The 22996-nt window shown below is 37.9% G+C and overlaps 2 protein-coding genes across 8 annotated transcripts in view; one reads left to right on the top strand and one right to left on the bottom strand.

Annotated features, from left to right (window-relative positions):
- Positions 1 to 357: 357 nt before the first annotated feature.
- Positions 358 to 22979, bottom strand: DRAM2 (DNA damage regulated autophagy modulator 2). 7 transcript variants are annotated; one of them, XM_082833084.1, is made up of 10 exons: positions 22832 to 22979; positions 22385 to 22516; positions 20619 to 20682; positions 15594 to 15738; positions 11942 to 12009; positions 9933 to 10072; positions 3472 to 3649; positions 2877 to 2959; positions 1802 to 1894; positions 358 to 1293 (listed from the first exon to the last, which is right to left on the bottom strand). In XM_082833084.1, the coding sequence occupies exons 4-10, from the start codon at positions 15722 to 15724 to the stop codon at positions 1186 to 1188; spliced, it is 801 nt and encodes a 266-aa protein (XP_082689210.1). In that variant the 5' UTR covers positions 15725 to 15738; positions 20619 to 20682; positions 22385 to 22516; positions 22832 to 22979; the 3' UTR covers positions 358 to 1185. The 7 variants fall into 7 exon arrangements, with proteins under 7 accessions (XP_082689210.1, XP_082689211.1, XP_082689206.1 ...); XM_082833085.1 differs by lacking the exon at positions 22832 to 22979 and adding an exon at positions 22643 to 22716; XM_082833080.1 differs by lacking the exon at positions 22832 to 22979 and adding an exon at positions 21638 to 21760 and having other exon boundaries at positions 22385 to 22508.
- CEPT1 (choline/ethanolamine phosphotransferase 1) overlaps positions 22520 to 22996 on the top strand; it is a 36494-nt gene continuing 36017 nt past the window's right edge. Inside the window, exon 1 of the mRNA XM_082833074.1 lies at positions 22520 to 22549. The gene's annotated coding sequence lies outside the window, so the exon portion shown is untranslated. The remainder of the gene's footprint in view (positions 22550 to 22996) is intronic.

Genomic DNA, 22996 nt, shown 5'->3' with positions numbered 1-22996 from the left:
CTTCGTCACGAGATTCTTTTGCAAACCAGTTTGTCACTGGGCACTTCCAGATGAGCATTTTCTTCTTTTGAATTTTATCTGGCATCTGTAAACCATTCTCTATCTGCACAGATAAGGATCCAAGTAGAAGCTATCCAATCACTTGCATGACCAGAGAGAAAGAAAATTATTTTGGTAGATGCATGTATCACAATTATTCTGTACCTAGTTTTTCTGGATTGCTGATATTGTCCTTTAGAATTTGGGTTGTATAATATAAAGATCACATCCCATTAAAAAAGGCTCATCATTTGCCTGTTCAAGGCTGCTTTTTCAAGTAATTATAATTTGCTATAAATGAAAATCTTCACTCTTGAGTGCAGTTTGAGGTGACTTTTATTTTAATTATACTTACTGTTATTCACAAACTTCTCAGACTTGTGTAGGAACACTAACCATTGTCTTATGCAAAACACAACTGGAGTAAATTTACCTATAGCTACTTTTCTCATTCATTAGTAATTAAAATCTCATATCAGAGACTAAGCTTCATGAAACTATCACAAGCATGTGTATACACCAGTTAGCATACTATCTGGCCTTGTGGCAGGAATCAAATCAATATCTACAGAATCTCTTGTGCAAAGCTTAAGCAATAAAAGTGCTCACATGAATTCAGGTCTGCTTCCCTTTAAAGTTGGATTCCAGACGAAATAAATTTTATAAAGACTATAAGAAATGTATTAATATGGTAAAACTATTACTTCAAAACTCAATTTTAAAGGAGCTGTTGAGCACTGCTGATTATTTGGGGTCCTGAAACATATCTCACATAAGTGCTCCAAACAAAATATGATTTGTAATGTTTTTTAAAATGTGAAAAGCTGGATTTTGCAGACTGCTTGGTGCATTTCTGGTTGTTTCTCTTAAAAAAGTAGAAAAAAATCTACAATTTTGTAGTCCTTTGGTTTTATTTTCTGGGATAAAAAAGTATAGGCATAAATGTTTTTTCACGGTCCTCTTGAAGATATCCTTTAAAACAACACCAAATGGCTTAATTCATGTCTCTTGATTATCAGGATTCTTTGATATCACTGTCAGCCTTGATTAACTGGTTGAAAATTTCAGAGCAGAGTAAGTAACTTTCATGAATATTTCCCCAATCCCTGAGAATCATAATCACCATAGGTATATTTTGTCCTTTCATCATACATCTCTGGAAAGTAGCCGTGTTCGTTCATTGTTAATAGGGCAAGGAGCAGTGTCATAGAGGGTTAATCCATGTAAAGTGGCTTCTACCCGTAAAGAAATTTTCTGGAACAGAAAAGAACATTACATACAGAAGTTTGCTCCTTAAAGACAGATCACATGTTCAATATTCTCTGAGGAATACCTTTTGGGATTAGGAATGTAAATCAATTCTAATGAGTAACAAGAGAGAGACAGCTGTTGTACTGCTGTAGTACCAACAGAAATGGGAAAAATAAGCTTCTTTCCTCAGAAGTTCCTTGGTGTTCTTTGGTTTCTATGAGGAATCGGTAAAACTAAATGTTGAGGATGGCCTATGTAAATGTAGGCAGAGCTGATAAAAGTTCTCTGAATTTCTGCAAATTCAGTTGTTTTACAACCCTATTTTCAAGACTGGACCTTGCTAACAAAACACTATTTCTCGAAACACAGAAACAATTCACCTGAGAAGTTCCTCTTCCAGCATCACTGCTTAAGAAGTTAATTTTCGAAAAGGCAAGAGTTGCTATAGAAAGCTTTCTTATTCCACCTGAAGGAGGTTTGACTGCATAAATCTAATTCTACATTTCCTTACCTGAAAATCACGAATGTAAGTCAGGAAAAAACCGAAGAAGGAAAGTGACATAGACCATTCTGCTGCAGTAGTGATCATGTGAAGCACATAACCCTTAAGTGACAACAAAAGAAGAATAATTCTATGAAATTTCATTCAAATGATCTATAATTTTTCTCAAATAAAAAACCTGTAATATTTATAAACCAATCTGCGTTCTGAATATCAACCCCGATTTATTTAACATATCTCTAGAATTAAAGGCAGACATTAGAAATAGTCCTAAATGATCTATCATAGTTTCATCCACAGCAAATAAAATTTTCATTTGAATAACTAAGACAGGAGAACTTCTACCCTACAACCAAGAAGTTACTACCTTTCCCAAAGCCACGAGTCATTAAATGCCACTATAAAAAGTTTAAGTAAACGATGCTCATGATAAACTTAGTGCTATTTTTTGAGCATTAAATAATATATGGATTCTAATTAGGAGAACCTAGTAAATTATTTCATTTAGTCATTCTCACAAACATGTCCTATCTAGGGCTGATTCTTTAAAAATAATTTAAAATAAAATGCCACCTGAGTGGTTTGTGAAAACAGATGGACTCATTTTATTACCTATTCAAGTATATGTCCCACCTCGCTTTTTCTCAGTATCACAGATGCTATGTCCATTCAGATATCCACTATATTGGAACCCAAATGCAGAGTCCATAATAATAAACTTCCAGATAACAAAAAGTAGGAAAAGAAATTTTTTTCAATTCAGAAAACAAGTATTCTACTAATAAAAGATTTCAGTCAGGTATACTGCATACTATATCCACCTTTAGAGAAGTCAATTTCTGAGAAAACTCTTTGCCATCACAATTCTCTTCAGATTTTGAAAATGTTCACAGACCACAAAGTGACAGGAGAATGTGGATGGTTCTACATAAACTCTATCAATTATAGAAAATAATCCTAAGACATCACTGATTCTTCTACTGAAAAACTTTTATTGTTAGTAGTGAAATGAAAAATACATCAAAATCAACCAAAACAGTCATCTTTACTACAAAACTAAGTTTTATAGACTCTCAGTTCTTACTTTGTCCTCAGGATTCCAATGGAGTTTCTGTACTATATCAGCACCAAAACTGCCACTGTACAAAAGTGATGAACAAGTCAGCACTGTAAAAAAAGTAAGTCAAGGAAGAATCTCAGGGAAGACCTGTAAGTTTAATTTAAAACAAAACAAAAATCTCTTTAAAGATATAAAAGGATTACACATACATTTGTTTCCAAGGTCCAAACCCATTTCTTGAAGACATCATGTTACATGGCAGTAGTAAAATTTAAAATGTGCCCAGAAGATTACTATGATGCATAGTCAATCCCTCTTTGCTCAATAATTCATTAGTTCTATCATAAGCTTTTGCTACATAATTATTCTCAAGGAGGGCACTAACTAATCCTTCCTGTCTTTGAAGTAAGTATGATTAGGCTAGACATTATCTTTGTTTCTAGCTCAGTCACTAGGTCCCATGTAAATACTTGAATTTCACGTTTCAAATTCTTTGATTTAGGGTTTACTAAACCCAAGAATATCACCCACAAAAGGCCTACTTACAATATGCCAACAATGTTCACTTAAGTTTTGTTATTCAATTCCAAGTGTAGCCACATTCTACAGCAAAGGATACTGCTAAATGCACTTACTCCACACCAGATAACCAACAGTAGTCTGATCCAGAAGACTTGTTTGCCGTGAATTTTGGGCTGCATTTGGTAGGAAAGGATAGTCTGAACAAACATGTATAATGAGCCCATGCCAAAGGTGAGCACAGCTCCACATACATGTACAGCAAAAAAGGTGGTTTTCTGAGAAGTAAAAGGAAGAAATAAGTAAATAAAGAAACCCCAAACGCATCGACAACACAATATTTAAAAGCACAAGCCCAGCGATTTCAATAGGACATTCACTGAGTGGAAAAGCTCTGCAGATTCTACAAATTATTTCCTGAAGTAATTTTCCCTCAGTACTCAGCATAAACCTGAGAATTACAGTAATCCATATTACTTCATATGCTACTACTGAAAACATGATAGTAATTATTCATTTACACATTAAATAATAAACTTTAGAAATAAGTAAATTCCATAGTATACTAAATGGTGATATGGGTTATAGAAAGAGTAGAACAAGTTAAAGAAGACTAGGATGCTTGGGAATGCAGGGGGTAGGGAGTCTCAACTTAAACCTAATTAAAATCTAAATGCAATTTAAAGGCTCAACAAATTAAAACATCCCCCCTTGTCTCTAGTTTGATTGGTTTTGATAAATTATACAATGAGGGATTACCATAAATTGTAGTTATCTTCTCCTTTACCTTACTCTTTGTTTTCACTTTTTAATTAATTTTTTTCCTTTGCCTTACTCTTATCAGTATCCATTTACATTTTACTCTATATGTCCCTGTTTAAAAGTGATGACAGTAGTTCACCAAAAATTCTACTATCAAAGGCCTTTGGTTGAACTGTATTTTTCTAAACTGATGCTGTCTGTATGTCATTTGCTTGAAAAGGTACTATGCAGCACTTGGTAAAGAGGGTATGACGAAGGTAACAGGAGAAGAGAGGTTAGGTTAGGGGTTGGTTCCCTCCTTCTACAATCAACTGTGCTAATTCACATAGAGTCCACTTTTTTAGTTGAAGGTACAAGAAGTTTCTAGTATAAAGAAATAAAAGGTTATAAAGCAGAAACTCACACACCATTGTAAAGCAATTATACCCCAATAAAGATGTTAAAAAAAAAAAGAAAGAAAAGGTAACAATTTATTTGCCAATGGCATTGGTTTCCTTTTGGAGAGAGAAAGTGCTACTTCGATAAGGTTTGGGGTGTTTTAACTGGCAATAAGTTATGAGCATTGGGAAGGGGAAAAAAGTCATTGTTACTACCACTCTGGGTAACAAAGAAAAAAAAAACATTCAGCACCCATAAAACATAATACAAAATGGTAATATCTTCTTGGTTCATGTGAATTTACCTATATATGTAGATATATGGATAAAGGCTGCAAAAATGAAACTGACTATTTTAGGACTAAGAGCAAGAATATGGGTGAATTTTTCTCCTTAAAAATATTCTCGCATATATTTGTTGACTGAAGAGAAAAAAAAACACAACCTAAAAGTTGAGAATTATATTTTATTTGGCAGACTTTCTGAAGACTTCAAGCCCAAGAGGCAGCCTCTCACATGGCTCTAAGGGACTGCTTCAAGACAAAAGGGAGGAGCCAGGACATATAGGAGTTTTACAACAAAGAAGATTACCGTTAATTAAAGAAAACCAGGTATCTCAAATTAATTTTGTGCTTTTCTGTTTGGGAAGATGCAAGAGTCGGGGCTCACTGAAATCATTCCATTGATAAGCACCTTAGCTGTCTAGGGCCAGTATCCAGCCCCATCCTGAGTCCCCTCAGGGTGTACCGTTGGTGGGTGGCTGCAGGCCACCCATCTGTCTCCATCCTGAGTTTCCTCAGGGCTCACTGCCCGGGTGGCTGTAGTGGCTTGATGGCTGCAATACCCTTTGTGTACGGAAATGGCAGGCAATGTTTTTCATTCATATATTGATGAAGCTAAATACAGATATAGCCTGACCAATGCCCACATGTGATCAGTACACAGTTCCATCAACAAAATCCTGTAGTTAAAAAGAAAAATAAAGAATGGAGAGCATTTACTACTGTATTTTTATAATCAAAAGAGAGGTATATAAAACTGGTTTTAACTGGCCAGCACTTCTGCTTAATCCACTCAATTTTGTCATTTTAGAGACTAGGAAAACAGCAAAACATCTTGAAACGGGCAAGAGATTATTCTTTCAATGGAATACTAGAGCCTCTGGGAATGGTTCTACAGAAATGTGAATTTTACTTGTCTTTGATTAGGCTATTTTGCAGAGAGAACTTGTGCAATGATGGATATTATGTGTATAGACAAAACTTAACTTATTGAAAATGCATAATAACACAAATAATCCATATGAATAGAAATGCATATTGTGTCCTATTGAATGAAATTGACTATCACTCTGTGAATAATGACCAGTTTCGCTAGCTTTGCATCTATCTGTAAATTCATTTGAGCATTCCTTATCTGACTATAAATGTGTGGTACTTTGATTTCTCTTTTGAAGTGGTTTGTATTACCTACTATTCCTCTCACTAATAAATTAAATACAATCTTTGACATGTACAAAAGTCACGATTTTATCTTCTTTAAAAATATATCATTTAACAAAGACAAAAATGTATTCTTTGACAAAGACAGAGAAATTACAGAGATATGTGTGGTCAGGGGCAAATGTTTTCTATAGAACTTAAAAACTATGTATTGAGTGGCCTGTAATCTTCACCTAAAAGCAGTTAACGAAATTTAAGAACTAATCTTTATTCCTTCCAAAGTCTCCATGAGGATAAGTTTTCTAGGAAGGGAGAATGCCATGTGACAACAGAGGCATAAATTATAGAGTTATGTTGCCACAAGCCAAGAAATGCCAAGAATTATTAGAAGCTGGGAGAGAGACATGGAATAGATTCTCCCTCTGAGCCCCCAAAAGGGAACCAACCCTACCAACACCTTGATATCAGATTTCTGGCCTCCTGAACTCTGAGAGAATAGATTTCTGTTATTTTTAAGCCATTCAAATTGTAGTATTTTGTTATGACAGCCCTAGAAAATTAACATCGATTTCTGCCTAGTTATCCCTTTCAAGTCTCCTTGAGGATGAATATCCTAGTGCCAACTAAAGAATGTCACTCGCCATCTGGCCCTACAAGGATTGAGTCATTAGCCACGGTAGTCATTGACCTTCAACATACTCTGAAAGGAGCTCAGGGCAGAGATCAGGAATGAGGCACTCTGCTCTGTGGAAACTGGCAGAACAGGCCTTCAGACAGTTAGATGTTTTCAGGAGACAATTTTATGAACCCAATTTCTTGCATCTTCCCATACTTAGAAAAGCACTAAGATCATTAACTAAGATATCTGTGCCTTGTGACTAGCAGAGACCTTCTACTGAGATGTGTGTTTGACAGCACGTACCCTTTCTCCAATAACACATATATGCTGACCTCCCCCCTTAACCTCTTTGGAGCAGTCTCTCAGAGGCTGCCTCTGGGCTATGGTCCTCAGTAAGTCCCCAGATAAAACTGCAACTCACATCCCTCACGTTGTACGTTTTTATTTCAGTAGACATTAGGAAGGGAAATATTCCTAGGCACTGAGGACACATATTTGTTTTGCTGCATGTTTTTTTTCTTGTGGCTGTGAGGCTTGCAGGATCTTAGTTCCCCGACCAGGGACTGAACCCGGGCCCTCAGCAGTGAAAGTGCGGAGTCCTAGCCACTGGGTCACCAGGGAAGTCCCTTGCTGCGTGTTTTTATACACACTTGTTTTCAAAGAAATTAAATACGTATTTTTTTAAGTCAGAGTTTTTGTGCTAAGTACTATGTTAGGTGCTGGATATACAATGGTGAACAAAACCACTGAGCTATAATTAGTGGAAATATATCAACTAAAAATTTTTTAAATAAATCTAAAAAACATAGATAAAAAATTAGACTATAAGAAGTGCTGCACAGAATTAGTTTCCAGAGGCCTGGAGAACATAAAGAAAGAAAACCTGAAATATATAGGAGGAAATCTATTGACAAAAAAAGACTTCCCTGAGAAAATATAGTCTGCCCTACATCTATTTAGGCTTGGGGCTGTGGAATGTGCGACAGAAGAAACAATGTATGAAACAGAGTAAACCAGTCTTATTTAAGGAACACAGAAAGACCCCGTGTTATGTACAATATTAGGAGGGGAATGATGTAGAATGAGGCCAGACAGGTAGAAAGTAGCCAGATCACAAAAGACCTTTGAGTTAATTAAGCAGTTTGGCAGTTTAACAAATTATTTTTTGCTCTCTTGATTCTATCTCTTTTCATGTGACCTTGGACCTGTGAGCTTTAAACAGCGGTACAAGGAAACAGAATGAGGTGTACATATATTTCCAAAAGATTACTTTGGCTGAGGCATCAAATTAAAGGGATGTAACAGTGAATGCAGAGGAACTATTAGGGAGGCTAGGGCAGTAATCCAGAGGAGAGGTGATGAAATCTAAACTGGTTGAGAAGGAGATGGCAGAGACAATAGAAATGAAAATGGAGAGAAGCAGATGTTTTCAAGAAATATTTAAGAGATAAAACCAACAAGTCCCTACTTTAAAACAAAGTTCTTGCCTCTCTTCCAAGTTAAGCTCTCTAACTGTAAACCATTTATAGACCTGGTTTGTGTACAATTTTTCCATATATGAATCAACTAGAGTTTGTCTCTGCAAGACAGAAGTGGGGACAGGAGAAAGAGACAATGCATTCACCACTTTAAATAAGCAGTGAAAGTTTACATTAGAAAGGAAGGAAGGAGAACTGTTTGATATATAGGTAATGCTACAGGGTCTGCTTATAAATAGGTTCAGCAATAATTTGCAATGGGTGCTATTAGGAACTGCCATTGGAATTTACTGGACTGTATAAAAAAGTATCAGTTACTAACAGGAGTAGTATGCTATATGTGGAGGTCACTTTGGAATCCATTTTTACCATACAGTCATGAGAGATATTGTTAAACTGATCAAGGGATAACTGGAGCAAAGAATCACTATCCATATACTAAAAACCTCCAAATGCATTTTTTAAACACTGAGCTATACAAACTGATTAGGGAAGGCAGGACCCTATTTGTGGTAGACAGCTAGCTAGCTGTCCACAAAAGTTTTTGTGTCCCTTCCATAGTATAGAGTTGCCCTGGGAACTGATGCCCAGCAAGATTACATTTCCCAGCCCCTCTTACATCTAGCAAAAAGGAATGTCAGTGGAATGATGCGAGTCACTGCCAGGTCCAAGTTTCTAAGAAGTAGGGGTGAATTGTGCATGTTCTCTTTGACTGTTTCAGGCAGCTAGATGCAGAAGACCACAGAGTTTTAGGGAATTGCAGGGCCCAAAGATGGACAGTGTCTGGGCCTTAAATCACTGTGGGAGGAAGGCCATCTATCAACCAAAAATACCTGCACTGGATGCATGTATGTAAGAAATAAACTTCAATTGTGCTGTATGTGTATGGCTGATTCATTTTGTTGTGCAGTGGCGGCTAACACAACATTAAAAAGCAACCATACTCCAATAAAAATTAAACAAACTTCAATTGTGTTAAGCCACTGAAATTTTGGACTTCGTTATAGCAGCAAGCATTACCCTAATATCCACTTGGATTATATACTTATAGAGTTTACTAGTATTAACCATTACTAAAAAACTGAAAAATAGGAGCATTCAATCAGAAGCATTATAGGAATGGAGAACTTTGAATAAAAAAGAGAGATGGAATATGCCTTTATACATGTATTTGTATGATGAGGGTGTGTTTGTATGTCTGAATAGTTACTAGATGTCGAAACAGGTTACCAAATGTATAGATTGAAACTCTAAAGACTGCAGGGATTAATAAAAAAAGCACCATATGCTTAGGATGCAGCTGGTATTACCAAAGACTCCTCTGAAAGAATGTCAGTAGAAAGGAACGTGGAGACTTTACAAATATTTGCTGAAGGCTGACTGCTACCTTAACATAAAGAATTCCCTGAGAAAAAAACTGGAAAAGCTATAGCTCCTCCCTTGACTTCCTCATTTAAGTGGCTGGGCACCTAGGGATGCAGGCAATAAACAGGAACATCTAAACAAGAATATAAAAGAGGGAAATGAGTGTGACTTGTTAGGCACAATAAAAAAAGAGTTTAAGTCTGTAATTGTGTCACTTATAATTTATGTCAATTCTCTCTGGTCTTGGAGTAATTTCCAACTAAGTAGTAATAAAGAATCTAGTAAGTAAAGAGTCCCGAGGATCTTTAAAAAGTTATAATAATTTGTATTTGTTCAGAAGATTACTGAGAACGAATTTTTCTAATTTCTAAGAGGGTCAAGTAATTTAAAGGCAGTGGATTCCATTTTGTTAAGGCAAAAAACAGTAACTACATGTAACTGAATCTTTCAGGTTTTCTTTCTTAGCACGTATTTTTATGTACTTCAGGAAAATACCTGTGCTGAGCTAAAACACAAACCTGGAAGTTTGCCACAATAGAAAGTCCTAAACAACTCAGTAATCCAAGTACAAGGCCAGCCTTGTTTAATTTGATGATACGACTCTCTTCAGGATTCAGAGCATGAACTTGCTTATAACGAACATAAATGGTCGCAATGCCTGGGAAGAGATAATCGGAAAAACAACAAAGTAATAAATAACTAAGGAATAAAGTTGCCAATAAAGAGCTCACAAAGGTCACTGCTATCCAGAAACATAGAGTTTCCTTTTAAAGCTAATCTGATAGAAGAAAAAACAATAAAAAAACAAACAGAAAAAAAAACGGCTGTAGATTTTAAAGAACTTTTAAGGTTGCATTGTGAAACTACTGCTACCTCTGTGTGACTGAGCAAGTCGTTTGCCTCCCGTAGCCCTCATATTAAAAATATTTAGGAAAGGGCTTCCCTGGCGGCAAAGTGGTTAAGAATCTGCCTGCCAATGCAGGGGACACAGGTTGGAGCCCTGGTCTGGGAAGATCCCACATGCCATGGAGCAACTAAGCCTGTGCGCCACAACTACCAAGCCTGTGCTCTAGAACCCACGAGCCACAACTACTGAGCCCACATGCCACAACTACTGAAGCCCGTGCACCTAGAGCCCATGCTCCTCAGCAAGAGAAGCCACCGCAATGAGAAGCCCGCGTACCACAACGAAGAATAGCCTCCGCTCGCCGCAACTAGAGAAAGCCCACGCGCAGCAACGAAGACCCAATGCAGCCAAAAATAAATAAATAAATTTATTTATTTATTTTAAAAAAATTTAGCAAAAATTTAAGAAATTAAGTTTGATGTTTTCTGAAAATCTCTAGAAATAAATTTTACATAAAACACAAAATATTCTATATGATTAGCATTAAGATCTAAAGTAATTAGTTCTAGAACACATATAAAATGAAAGGCATAAAACACCGAAGGATTATTTGCCTTGCTCCCATTTCATTTTATTTCAAATTACTACAACTTGGCTCAATCAGATATAGCAGTCAGTTACACAGAAAAATAAAACCCACTTGACTGTCCTTATTGGTTAAGAATCATTTTTTTAACTTCAATGTTTGACCTGACCAAATAATAAACATCATATGGAAAAATGCAAATATTTTAAACAATCACGATTGATGGAAGAAGTATTATTTTAGTAAACCATTAATAAAAAAATTGGTTCAGGGACTTCCCTGGTGGCGCAGTGGTTAAGAATGCACCTGCCAATGCAGGGGACACGGGTTCCATCCCTGGTCCGGGAAGATCTCACATTCCGTGGAGCAACTAAGCCTGTGTGCCACAACTATGGAGCCTGAGTGCCACAGCTACTGAAGCCCATGTGCCTCAAGCCCAGGCTCCGCAACAAGAGCAGCCACAGCAGTGAGAAGCCCATGCACCGCAACAAAGAGTAGCCCCCACTAGCCGCAACTAGAGAAAGCCCACGTGCAGCAACGAAGATCTAACACAGCCAAAAATAAATTAATTAATTAATTAATTTCAAAAAAATAATGAACAGGAATGTAAAATACTGTAGTAGAACTCAATTTCTTTGGCATTAGAATATCACTCAAAAATCAAAACATGGTTCCATAGCTATTCTCAAACTTCTGAAGTGTTTATCTTAAAGGAATTTTCTTGGGGTCAGCTGTCGTCAGTGTGTTTACAGCTCTTTGTCCTTTATTGGTTGCTTAAGAAATCCACTTAGGGCCTCAAGGAATATTTGGTTATACTTTACAACTTCTATAAGCAAGTATATTTGGTTATACTTTACAAGTTCTATTTCTATAGTAGTCAAATAGCCTTATAGGTATTTTTAAAAGATTTCCATAATTTAGCATTTCTAGAAATTATTTTTACTTTAAAAGAAACATATCTGTGATCAATGATTTAGTGATAACATTCCTTCAATTGTGACTAGAAAGTAAAATAAATAACCCAACAGTGTTGAAAGAAGAAAAGGGCAATTCAGCTATTAATTTTGATTGTTAAAACCACTCTCACTACTTACATAAAACTGCAGCAATATTTAACATTGCCCCAAACAAGCATTTTTCTGGAGCTACTGTACCAGTGTCACTGAAAGAAAAAAAAAGGTATAAGGATTTCTCGTATTAGATTTAGTATACACATGTATTTCTTCTAAGGGATAAGAAACAAAAGGGGTTATTTCAAATCCTTTATCTTTTTATAAATCTATGAGCTCAACTCTTACATAATTTTATAATAAGAACATGATAATTTGAGCTCGCAATAATTGCCTTGTTCACTTTTTTCTTATATCACTTAAGGTTATTTCTTTTTCACATAATAGAAATCACGATGAATTGATAAAAAAGCTATCCTTATTATGTTAAGGCTGCGTTATTAACTTGTATCAGTCAGGCGGCACGTTTACCTGTCTCACCTGAATATTCTCTAAACACCAAAGGACCTTTCATGATTCTTTTGGCATCTGTTATTCTCGCCTATAATTCAATTAACACCTAATCGTTTCCTGATTAATTTTAAAAAATATTTATCAAGCACCTACCAGCATTGTCAGACAGCATTTTAGGGACAGGAACACAGTGGTAAGTACAAGAGACCAAGCCCTTACCCTTCTAGAGATTCCACTCAAGACAGCCTTGCTGACTCACACAGCTCTGTCCAGACTTCTATTAAAATCACAGATGACGCTCTGCTGCAATATGTCTGTTACATGCCTGTCTTTCAGCGCAGGGTGAAATGCATAGATCCTGATTAATAGTCCACCATTTACTACTAACTGGGGAACCTTGAGAACATTCTTTTATATACCTAAGATGGTTCCCTATCTGTGAAATGGGGCTATCAATTCCCTCCCAGCCTCATCAGATCAACATGAGGAAACAAAACTGTGGTCGTGCATGTGAAGTGTCTAGCACAGCAGCAGACACACAAGAGACACCCAGTAAATGTTAGTTCCTTCCCCTTCTCTCAAACTACTGAAAAGATTAAAAAGACAAACTCTTTAGCCTCAAATTGAAGTACTATAGGAAAGAGGTAAGAAGGATCTCAATTCAGACAATGTAATGGGAATAAAAAAGAAATGGAAAGTCATATCTGCTAAGGAATCAATAAGATTTGGCGAACATTTGGATTAGGTTTAGGAAAAGTAAAGCATCAAATATGAATTCTAAGGATTGCTCCTTCCCACTCTAAAATGTTTCTTCAGACACAAAAGATTTTGTTACTCTTTGATCATCTTCAGGGAGTGGGGATTATGTTTCATTGTTGTTGTTCCTTCTACCTTTCAAGTTTTCAAGAATAATGCATACGTATTATTCTTATAATCAGAAAAAAAATCCATAATTTTAACAGTCATATTCCAAATGATGCTCCTGTTTTGGATTACCCCATAAGTAAATAACAGCACGCACTTCCAAGATGGCTGGCTAAGTGTGCTCTGGATCGGAATGACAAACTGGCCTATAAGTGAAAACACCCATCAGCATCGCACTTCAACCCAGTAGTCATCAAACTATTTTGATCACACACCGTCCAAAAAAAAATTGTCTGATCATCATTATATGTTATTTATCATATTATTATACATATACTAAATATAAGTTTCAATAGTTTTTTTTTTTTTTGGCCGCACCGAGTGGCTTGTGGGATTTTAGTTCCCTGACCAGGAATTGAACTCAGGCCCTCAGCAGTGAGAGTGTGGAGTCCTAACCACTAGACTGTCAGGGAATTCCCAAATGTAAGTTTAAATATTTTGAAATCAAAAATACATAGAAGTTCTAAAAAATTCTTCTTATACCCCAGTGGCTAGTCTCATGCACCCTACTTGAGCATTCACTACTTGAACTAAGAGAACACCTGAAGCACACTTGCAGTGGAATAGTCTTTGAATTGTGACTTGTCTTTGAAGTGAAATTTATATTTGGTTATGTCTTTTGGGGACTTTAATAATTAAGCCTTTTAGGTAGGGTCTATGAACTGAAAGGAATTCTGCAGAGTATCTAGTCTAACTCAACCACTGAATTTAAATATATTAGAATGTTGGAGAAAGTTCCCCGAGCAACAATACTAAGTTCATTTGCAAAAAAGTTAAAAGGTAGAAGGACAGAGACAGAAAAGGAAGTGCCTGGGGTCATATCGATCAGAGAATCACATGCAGTACCATTAGAGAACTGAAAGTGAAAAAGAACTCAAACAGACAAGTTCTCTAAGGGGAAATAAAAATGCTGAAGGACGCTCAGGAATATGTATGCTCTCCTGGAGTTACTAAAGAATGAACTGGCTCCTTAAGCTGCATGTCCCTCTAGCAGAGTGGCAAACAGAGGTGACTACTTATCAAAATTATTCCTAGAACTGGAAACTTAAATTCTAAAATACCTTTGGATTTTGTAAATCTTCCCAAAGTGGACTCAATTTGTTGGTGTCCTTTGTGCTACGCCATACCGTAGTGGTAACAACAAATGTAATGGCAATGCCCTGACCTCTTCTTGACATTTAAAAAAGATAAATTTAGCCTTTTGGTTTATCATCCTTTAAAAGTTCACTATTTTCTGGGTTGGAAAGGTTATTTTTCAGAAGGTAAACAAATAAATAAATGAAACAACTACAACAAAACAAACCAAACTCTGGAAGGAAATCAACCAAACCATTAATCGCCTCCGGAAGGGCAGGAACTAGAGGGAGGCTGGAAGAGTCTTTCATTTTTTATTTTTATAATCACTCTAATAGTGTTTAAAATTTGTTATAATAAGCACATATTGCCTTTATAATTGGGGGGGGGAAAGAGGGTTATGGACATAGCACATGCAATTGAGTACCCATACTTACATCATGAGTAGTTTTGAAATTTCAAAACTATTATCAATAAATTTAGATACTTAATGTGTCAGAAAGATCTAGGCAACATGTCATAGATCAGCTCGGTGCTTTGTGACCGCCTGGAGGGGTGGGATAGGGAGGGTGGGAGGGAGGGAGATGCAAAAGGGAAGAGATATGGGAACATATGTATATGTATAACTGATTCACTTTGTTATAAAGCAGAAACTAACACACCATTGTAAAGCAATTATACTCCAATAAAGATGTTAAAAAAAAAAAAAAGAGTAAGAGCACAGTCTCTAGAATCAAATGGCCCAGTCAAACTGAATCTTGGTTCCATTAATTACTGAGTCATGTGCCCTTGGACAAACAACTTAATCTCCCTGGACCTTATTTCCTCCTCTACCAACTGGGGGTAATAGTCCCTGCCTCAAAGGGTGGCTGTAAGGATTCAATTATTTAAGACCTGAAGAATGCTTAGAACATTACCTTGTACACAGTAAGTGGATCAATTAATGTTTGTCATTATCATTATTTTTTAATATTATTATCGTTGCTCTAGCATTTTTTAATGGTAAGGGGAGAATAATTCCAATTCTGTCTTCTGAGACCTCAAATAGTTATTTGGAAGACAAGGCACTGAGGTGTCATAATTCACTAAATGAACCTAGCCCTCTGTCTCCACATTTCTCTATCACATAGAAAGAGCCAAATACAACTTCCTTTTTATGTCCCTTTCACTGTTGTAATATCAAACATAAAAGTTGAATTTTAAAATGTTAAAATTGAATGTTGGGTTCAATGTTCAAATATGAATGAGACATACCATTCTCCATAAAAGAATACATTTCACTGACCTGATATAAGGCAAAACAGGGTCAACATGGTGAAGTGTTATAGCAGTGATATATGAAAATATGAAAGCAGCAGCCGTCCAAATTACAAGGGCTGAAGGAAGGAAACTGAGGCCTTGCTGAAACCACCACATCTCAAACACGTCTCCTGAAGCAGAGAAAAACAAATTAGAAAAGATTATTCACACGTATTTCATCTATTCTGCTTTAGCCATCCCATCCCACAACCTTGTACTTATCATCCTCAGCTGTTTCACTTCTCATCGGCCCCCACACCATCTACTGACACCTGCTCTCCTTCAGCTTCTCAGTTAATGGAACCAAGATTCACCCACTTGCCATATCTAGACACTATCTTTCTCCCCCATCTTTCCACACACAACCAAGTACCAAGGACTGTTTATTCCACCTCCTAAATTTCCTCAAATCTACTCATTCTCCCCATCTTCACTGCCACTACCCTACTTAAACCACCATCATTTCTTGACCAGATAATTATTATAACCACCTAGACTTGACTTTAAAAATCAGAATGAGCCTTCTAATTCTAAAATACCAACCTGACCACTTTATTCTCCTCCAAAGAACCTTTTAGTGCCTCCCCTATGCCCTTATAAATTGTCCTTCCTCCTTAACATGTCTATAAGGTCTTTTTGTTGTCCAATCTCTACTTAACCTTTCTGTATTCCTCTCCCACCAGTTCTGTCTGCTCCTAGTTCCTTGCCCTAGCTATCATCATCTTCATCATCATTACAAAAGCAAACACAGTGTTTACTGTGTCAGCAAGGCTACTAAACACCTTAAATACATGATCTCGTTTACTCCTCACAACAGAATTACAGAGGTTAAGAGAACTGCCCAAGGTCATAGGGCTGCAGTAGAGACAGGACTCAAACTCAGGCAGTTCCAGTCTAACACCAATCACCATGCTATACTGCCGCAGCAAACTTCTTTCAGATCGTCAAGTGTGTCATGCCCTCTTGCGCACCTCTGAAACTTGGTGCACGTTGTTTTGCCTGGATGACTAGACTACTATGGTGTCACCCCTCCTGCCCCACTACCACCAGTTAACTGCTATACATTTTCAAGCCTCAGCTCTTCTAGCTTCAGCTGAGTGTACCTGCTTTGCTCCCAACAGCAGGCTCACTTTCCCAAGCAGGTCATTCATCACACTTAACTGTTACTCGCTTGTTTGGTTCTATCTTCCTCAATAAACTTGAAAGGGCCTACATATACACATACCACTTATTACCATTTTCTCCCTTAAATTCCAGACTGACGATGTTAGTAAGTAATAAGAGGTCAATAATATGAATCAGAAAATATTAATGTATTTGCATGCACTTAATTAAAAAGAATAAATACAGAAATATTTTCAAATTATAAGAAATTACTCCTACGCATGTGAAAATAATTTCGTATTTGGAGGAGTATTTTTTCATAGTGTGATGGACTGAAATTTAGTATTTCCCAAGGACTCTGTAAAAACTTACAATTCTAATCTCCACAATCCTCCAATATGCTCAGCTTCCTCATCTCAGACTGACCTTCCAGATAATAAAACCTCAGCCATTTTTGACTTGTACTTGTCATTTACTCTGATCATCTGACTTGCTGCTAAAATATGTACATTTAAATCTTGCCAAATAAGTTTCTTTTCCTTTATCCCTAAAGTCACCATTATAAACTTGATTTGAGTAATTTCCTGTCTGAATTGTCATAATCTCTTTTCTGTTTTTTTTTTCCTGTCAGCCCTTAACATTCCATCAATTTTACTCTTCTGTTTAGCTAATCATGACAGTTCCTTGCCAAGTTCCTATAGGACTTTCCCCAACATAAGTTTATGGGACAATAATTCTCAATTTCAATAAATTTTGATTAACTTCTAAAATCTTTCATGTTTCTCCCTTCATCTCTTTAAATGTTATTTTGTTTTGTTGTTGTTGTTTTTGTTTTTGCAGTATGCATGCCTCTCACTGTTGTGGCCTCTCCCGTTGCGGAGCACAGGCTCCAGATGCGCAGGCTCAGCGGCCATGGCTCGCGGGCCCAGCCGTTCCGCAGCATGTGGATCTTCCTGGACCGGGGCACGAACCCGTGTCCCCTGCGTCGGCAGGTGGACTCTCAACCACTGCGCCACCAGGGAAGCCCTGTTTCTGATAAATTCGATTCTAAAATCTTTAGGAGTCTAGTTCCGTATTTGTTGGTTCTGCCAGCCCTTGTACATGTGTTTTTCTGTTTTTGACTATGAGCTCCTGTTTGGATGATCTTAACTGGGAGTATTCTAAGAGGCTTAGATTAAGGGTGAATCATTCCAGGGAGGGTCTGTATTTACTTTTGCCAAGCACTCTGGCACATTACGAACCTGGGCCGACTTTTAATTTCTTGGCTTCCAGGTTTTTTAGACCATGTAGATAAGTAAATTTGAACCACGAATCTGAGTGATGACAGGCCCTGTAGTTTCAAGTTCTTATGTGGTATCTTTATTCCCCCACCTGGAGCTGTGGTGAAAATGAACAAATTTCTTTGTGATCCCCCTTTGCCAGGAAGGAGGTATTTTTCCTAGCCCACCTTTGGTTGAGTGTATAGATTTTTGAGCGTCCTGGCTGATTTGGGGGGAGGTGGTTCTCCAAGGCCATGAGTTGTACAATTTCAAGTAGAAATATTTACATTTTACTTTTTATGAAAAAGTCATCCCCTGACACACAGGCATCATCTACACAAACTGTATCATATGAATAGTGTCTCTGGAAGTTGTACACCTGGGAGGTCAAAGGGGTATGAATTCTATCTCTCTACCTTGGGTGGTGAGCAGGGGGAGCTTATCATTTACCTTTGATTGTACTTTATTTCAAAGGCCCCAAAAGAGACACACTACTGGTTTACTACTCTGGTGTCAGCTCTCTTTGACTTTTTAGTCCTGAGAATGTTTCTTTCCTACGTGAACTGCTATGCATTTACAAGGCTAATATATTCAGCATGTCAGTGTTTTGGCAAAAGGGATTTTCAAAACATTTTGTCCACCCCATTGCTAGAAGTATGACCTCTTTTTTTAAAAACAAACAAACACTACAACTCCCAGAATTCTGTGGGTCGCATTAGTCTCAGGTATGTTGGAAGGAATGGTCCCAGCCAGGTTCCAGAGTAGTAGATAATGTCAGAGAAGACAATAGGAGGGGTAGAGATAGATGTCGGAGGATTTCACTGGAGGGACAAGTAGGCGATGGTTCATTTCAAAGTTGGGGGAAAGCACTGTCTTCCTCTAGGGAGAATGGGAGAGCCTATTTTATTTTATTTTACTTTTTTTGGCCACCCCACACAGCTCACGGGGATCTCAGTTTCCCGACGAGGGATTGAACCTGGCCACTGCAGTGAAAGCCGGGTATTCTAACCATGAGGCAACCAGGGAATTCCCACATGACCTCTTCCTTTAATTGTTTTTTCATGTCCAAATCCTTCCTATTCTTCAAAATCAAGCTGAAATACCATCTTCCACACACAACCTTCCCTAATCCCTTTGCATCTGGAAATAAACACCCCTTCCTCTGAGAACATTTGATTTGCACATCTCTTACAGCTCATTATCTTCTAGAGTATAAAAGTTTGGGAGGGTGTCTGAAGTGGATAAAATCCTTGGTGAGGGATTTCACTTCTCTGCCCAAGCAGAGAAGAGGGCCTTGCTCATAAAAATTACTCAATAACCCAAACCAAATTCTCGTAAACCCCAAAAAGGTTCATTATTTTTCCATTTCAGTTAACAGTACAGGAGATCCCCGACTTAACGACAGTTCAACTTAGAATTTTTCCACTTTATGATGATGCAAAAGCAATAAACATTCAATCGAAACCTTACTTTGAATTTTGACCTTTTCCCAGGCTAATGATATGCAGTACAATATTCTTGTGACAGCGAGATGCAGCTCCCAGGCAGACACAAAAATCACAAGGGTAAACAACCGATACACTTACCACCATTCTGTACCCAGACAACCATTCTGTTTTTCACTTTCAGTACAGAATTCAATAAATTACATGAGATATTCAGCACCTTATTATAAAATGGGCTTTGTATTAGATGATTTTGCCCAATTGTAGACTAATGTGTTTTGAGCAAGTTTAAGGTGGGCTAGGCTAAGCTACCATGTTCCTGTAGGTTATATGTATTAAATGCATTTTCAACTTATGATGTTTTCAGCGTACAATGGGTTTATTGAGACATAATCCCATTGTAAATGGAGGAAGATCTGTTCGTACTACCGTTTTTCCAGGCTATCCAGATTCTAAGGCCTCAGAGTAACCTTAGGTTTTCTCATCCAAAGCCCTCACATGTTGTCGTTAAATGACGGCATTTCTACCTTCAGTCATTGGCAACCATTCTTCTTCCTAGTTGCCAGTGTAAACACTCAAATCAGATTCTCAATTCTCTTGGCCTATTTTTTTCTTACCATCCATCCATTCTATGTGCACTGCCAAATTAACAGTCCTAAAACATTTTTCTGCTCAAAAACGTTTTTTTAAATAAAATTGTGCAAACTTGGGCAAACTTCACTAATTTCTCTGAACCAGTTTCTCCTTTGAAAAATGGCAATAATATTATTGGTAAAAGCTGCACTGTCTAATATAGTCACCACTAGCCACATGTGGCTATTTAAATTAAAATTTCAATTGATTAAAATAAAATAAAATTTAAAATTTCAGTTCCTCAGTTGTACTAGACACATTTCAAGTGCTCAAAAGCCACAGGTGTCTAGTGGCTACCATATAGGATGGTGAAAATATGGTACATTTCCATCATCGTGGAAAAGTTCTATTGGACTAAGCTGGATAATTATTGCAGGAATTACACTGACATAGCACAAGTAAAGAACCTAAACACATTGCTGATACCGGTAACTTTCAGTAAATGGTCTAAAATAATACCCGCTTCAGAGAGGTTTATTCAAGAACTAAATAAGATAATATATGTAAAGATGCTCTCATAGATGGTCAATAAATGTTTGTTCCTCTTTTAGAATGTAAAAGACAAATTACCTGTTTTACAAGTTCTCAAAATCCCAGTCTTCAAATCTGCCCAAAACTGCACCTTTTGTAAATCCTGAAATCCACACACAAAGAAAATAGAGGTTGTTTCGACCCACAGGCTTTTAAAACATGTAAAATTTCAAGTCAATGCACCAATATTGTTCATGGATAGAACACTATGCTATAGTATTATTAACGTTTTCTCTTTTTCTTTAAAGAGTTGACACTTGTGTATTTTATAATGATGTACCATCTGGAATTAAATAATATTTTAAATCTGGGATATCAATTTTCTCATCCTTTCTCACATTAGACATCTTTCGCTGATCTCAAAAAGGATAAAATAAAATGAAAAACACTGAGTTCCTTCCCACAGAAGGAAAGACAATAATGAGGAAAGAATGATAGCTTATTATTAAGCCAAATAAAGCACTGACTAGTCCCTGTGATGCAATGGAAAGAACACAGCTGTAAGATCACATTTATCTAAGTGCGAATCCTAGCTTTATCACATCCCAGCTGTATGATTTCTGGCAAGTTACTTAGCTTCTCTGAGTTTCAGTATTCTGATTTGTAAGGTAGCTCTGTTCCTTAGAGTAGTACAGAGTAAGCATACAATATAATAATGAAAGGTGATTTGTACAACCACAATTAGCCACAGGGATGGGGAATGACAACACTTCATTCTTTGTATATGTGAATCATCTTGGATTCCTATCTCCTTAGGCTTTGAGGGTTCTAGTTATCTAAACTGACAATTTAGAGGAAAAGCAGGGCTTGAAATAGTTTACCAGTTTGCTAAGGACTACTGAGAAATTTAAGTGCACCGACTAGGTGAGGAAGACTACTATTGCCTATGTATCATCACACTGGAAAGCTGGAAGCTTGGCTGGCTAACTGCCAGCCAAGCAAAATTAGAATTTTAATGGTTAACAATTTAAGAAACTTTTCAAGATACTTGAAAATATGCAGGAATAACCTTCATATAGTAGTGAAAGTGTTTAACAAAATGTTCTTGCATCGCTCACCTATCTCTGCTTTCCTTGAAGATCCGTGAATCAGAACTGCAGTTACAATTTTTGAATTTCACCAATATTTAAATGCCACCAGTGAAAAGATGAATTCCTTACGCTGTCTCCTCTAAGTGGTGACTGCTTAGGAACAATAAAAAAGTAAATTCTGGATATTCCAAGTGAAGAAATAAAGCCCTAGGTACACAGAATCATGCCCAATGCAAAGCATAATAGTAAATGGTTATTTTTCTAAACTCTAATTTGGCTTTCTAACAAATGTAATATTCTCGTAACGGTTAAAAATTAAATAGTCTAGAAAATTAAGTAACTGTTTTACAAGTTGGATCAAATGTTACAGGGAGAGAAGTCGGGGAGAATCTGATGAGGCACGGCAAATTAGAGCTGCATTTGGGTACTGATTTACAAATTTAAATTGGGAGAACTAGGAAAATGTGGTGTTTTGTAAATGTATCCTAATGTAAGCACGGTTGTGAGGATACAAAGGACCAGCCATTTACCTTTCTGTATTGGGCTTCCCGCGACAAAACTCCGCGTAGACTTGAGCTTCGAGTAAACACAAGGTCACCACGTACCTCAATTTCAAACCTTCCTCCCCCTTCTCCCCCCAACCCCGCAAAAAGGAATCTGAGCCCAGGAGTGACAAAGGGAATGCATACTCAACCACTGTGTTTCGTGGGACTGGGGCTAAGGTTCTCGGTAACCGCTTAAAACAAATAAAACCAAAGAATTATTTACACTCACCGCTGCCTTCTTCCGGAAGCGCGAAGCACTCGGACGAAGAGCTGGATTAACGCGTTGTTTGGTGCCGGGAAAAGATGCGAGAGGCAGAGCTCGGTCGGGCTTGGGGCAAACGGGGCGCGTAGAGGAGGGGAGCTGGGGGGAGAGAGCAAGAACCCGGACGTAAAGGTGAGTAGCGGAGACCTGAGCCCAGCCTGCACCCACTCCCGCCCCCCCCTCCCCAAGGCCCCCTCGCAGCCCGCCTGCGGCTCTGGCCAGCACCTGGTCCCTCTCCCGCGCGTCGCACCGCGTAGTCTTTGGAGGCAGGGCGAGCTGGCACGCGACTCGCGCGTCCACCGCGGGGGTGGAGAGCTCCCGGCAGCGTCCGCTTCCCTACTCGCCCGATTCCATTCTCTGATACACACCCCTTAGTGGGAACTAGGGCCGGTCCTCATCCCCTTTTTGGCCTACCTTGCTTGGATGTCCCTGCCTGTACGGACTGCCGGCTCCGGAGGCTGCCGGCAGGACAGAGGCCCAGAAGCGCGCACCCGAGCAGCTAAGCCGGCCCTGGGGCGCGCTCACCACTAGGGGGTGCGCGCTCGCGCCGCCTCCTGTTCCGACCCTATATCCCTTTAC

This window comes from Leucopleurus acutus (assembly GCF_964270905.1).
Source record: "Leucopleurus acutus genome assembly, chromosome: 2".
Lineage (NCBI taxonomy): Eukaryota > Metazoa > Chordata > Mammalia > Artiodactyla > Delphinidae > Leucopleurus > Leucopleurus acutus.
This window is presented reverse-complemented; position numbering and strand designations above follow the sequence as displayed.

Bases quoted from the DNA above. Each gene is read 5' to 3' on its own strand.
- DRAM2 (XM_082833084.1), bottom strand. From the start codon at position 15,724: ATGTGGTGGTTTCAGCAAGGCCTCAGTTTCCTTCCTTCAGCCCTTGTA. The intron at 12,010-15,593 runs GTCAGTGAAATG...TTTTTCTTTCAG, and splicing joins CCTGTTTTGCCTTATATCAG to TGACACTGGTACAGTAGCTC. The intron at 1,895-2,876 runs GTAAGAACTGAG...TTGTCACTTAAG, and splicing joins ATTGGAATCCTGAGGACAAA to GGTTATGTGCTTCACATGAT.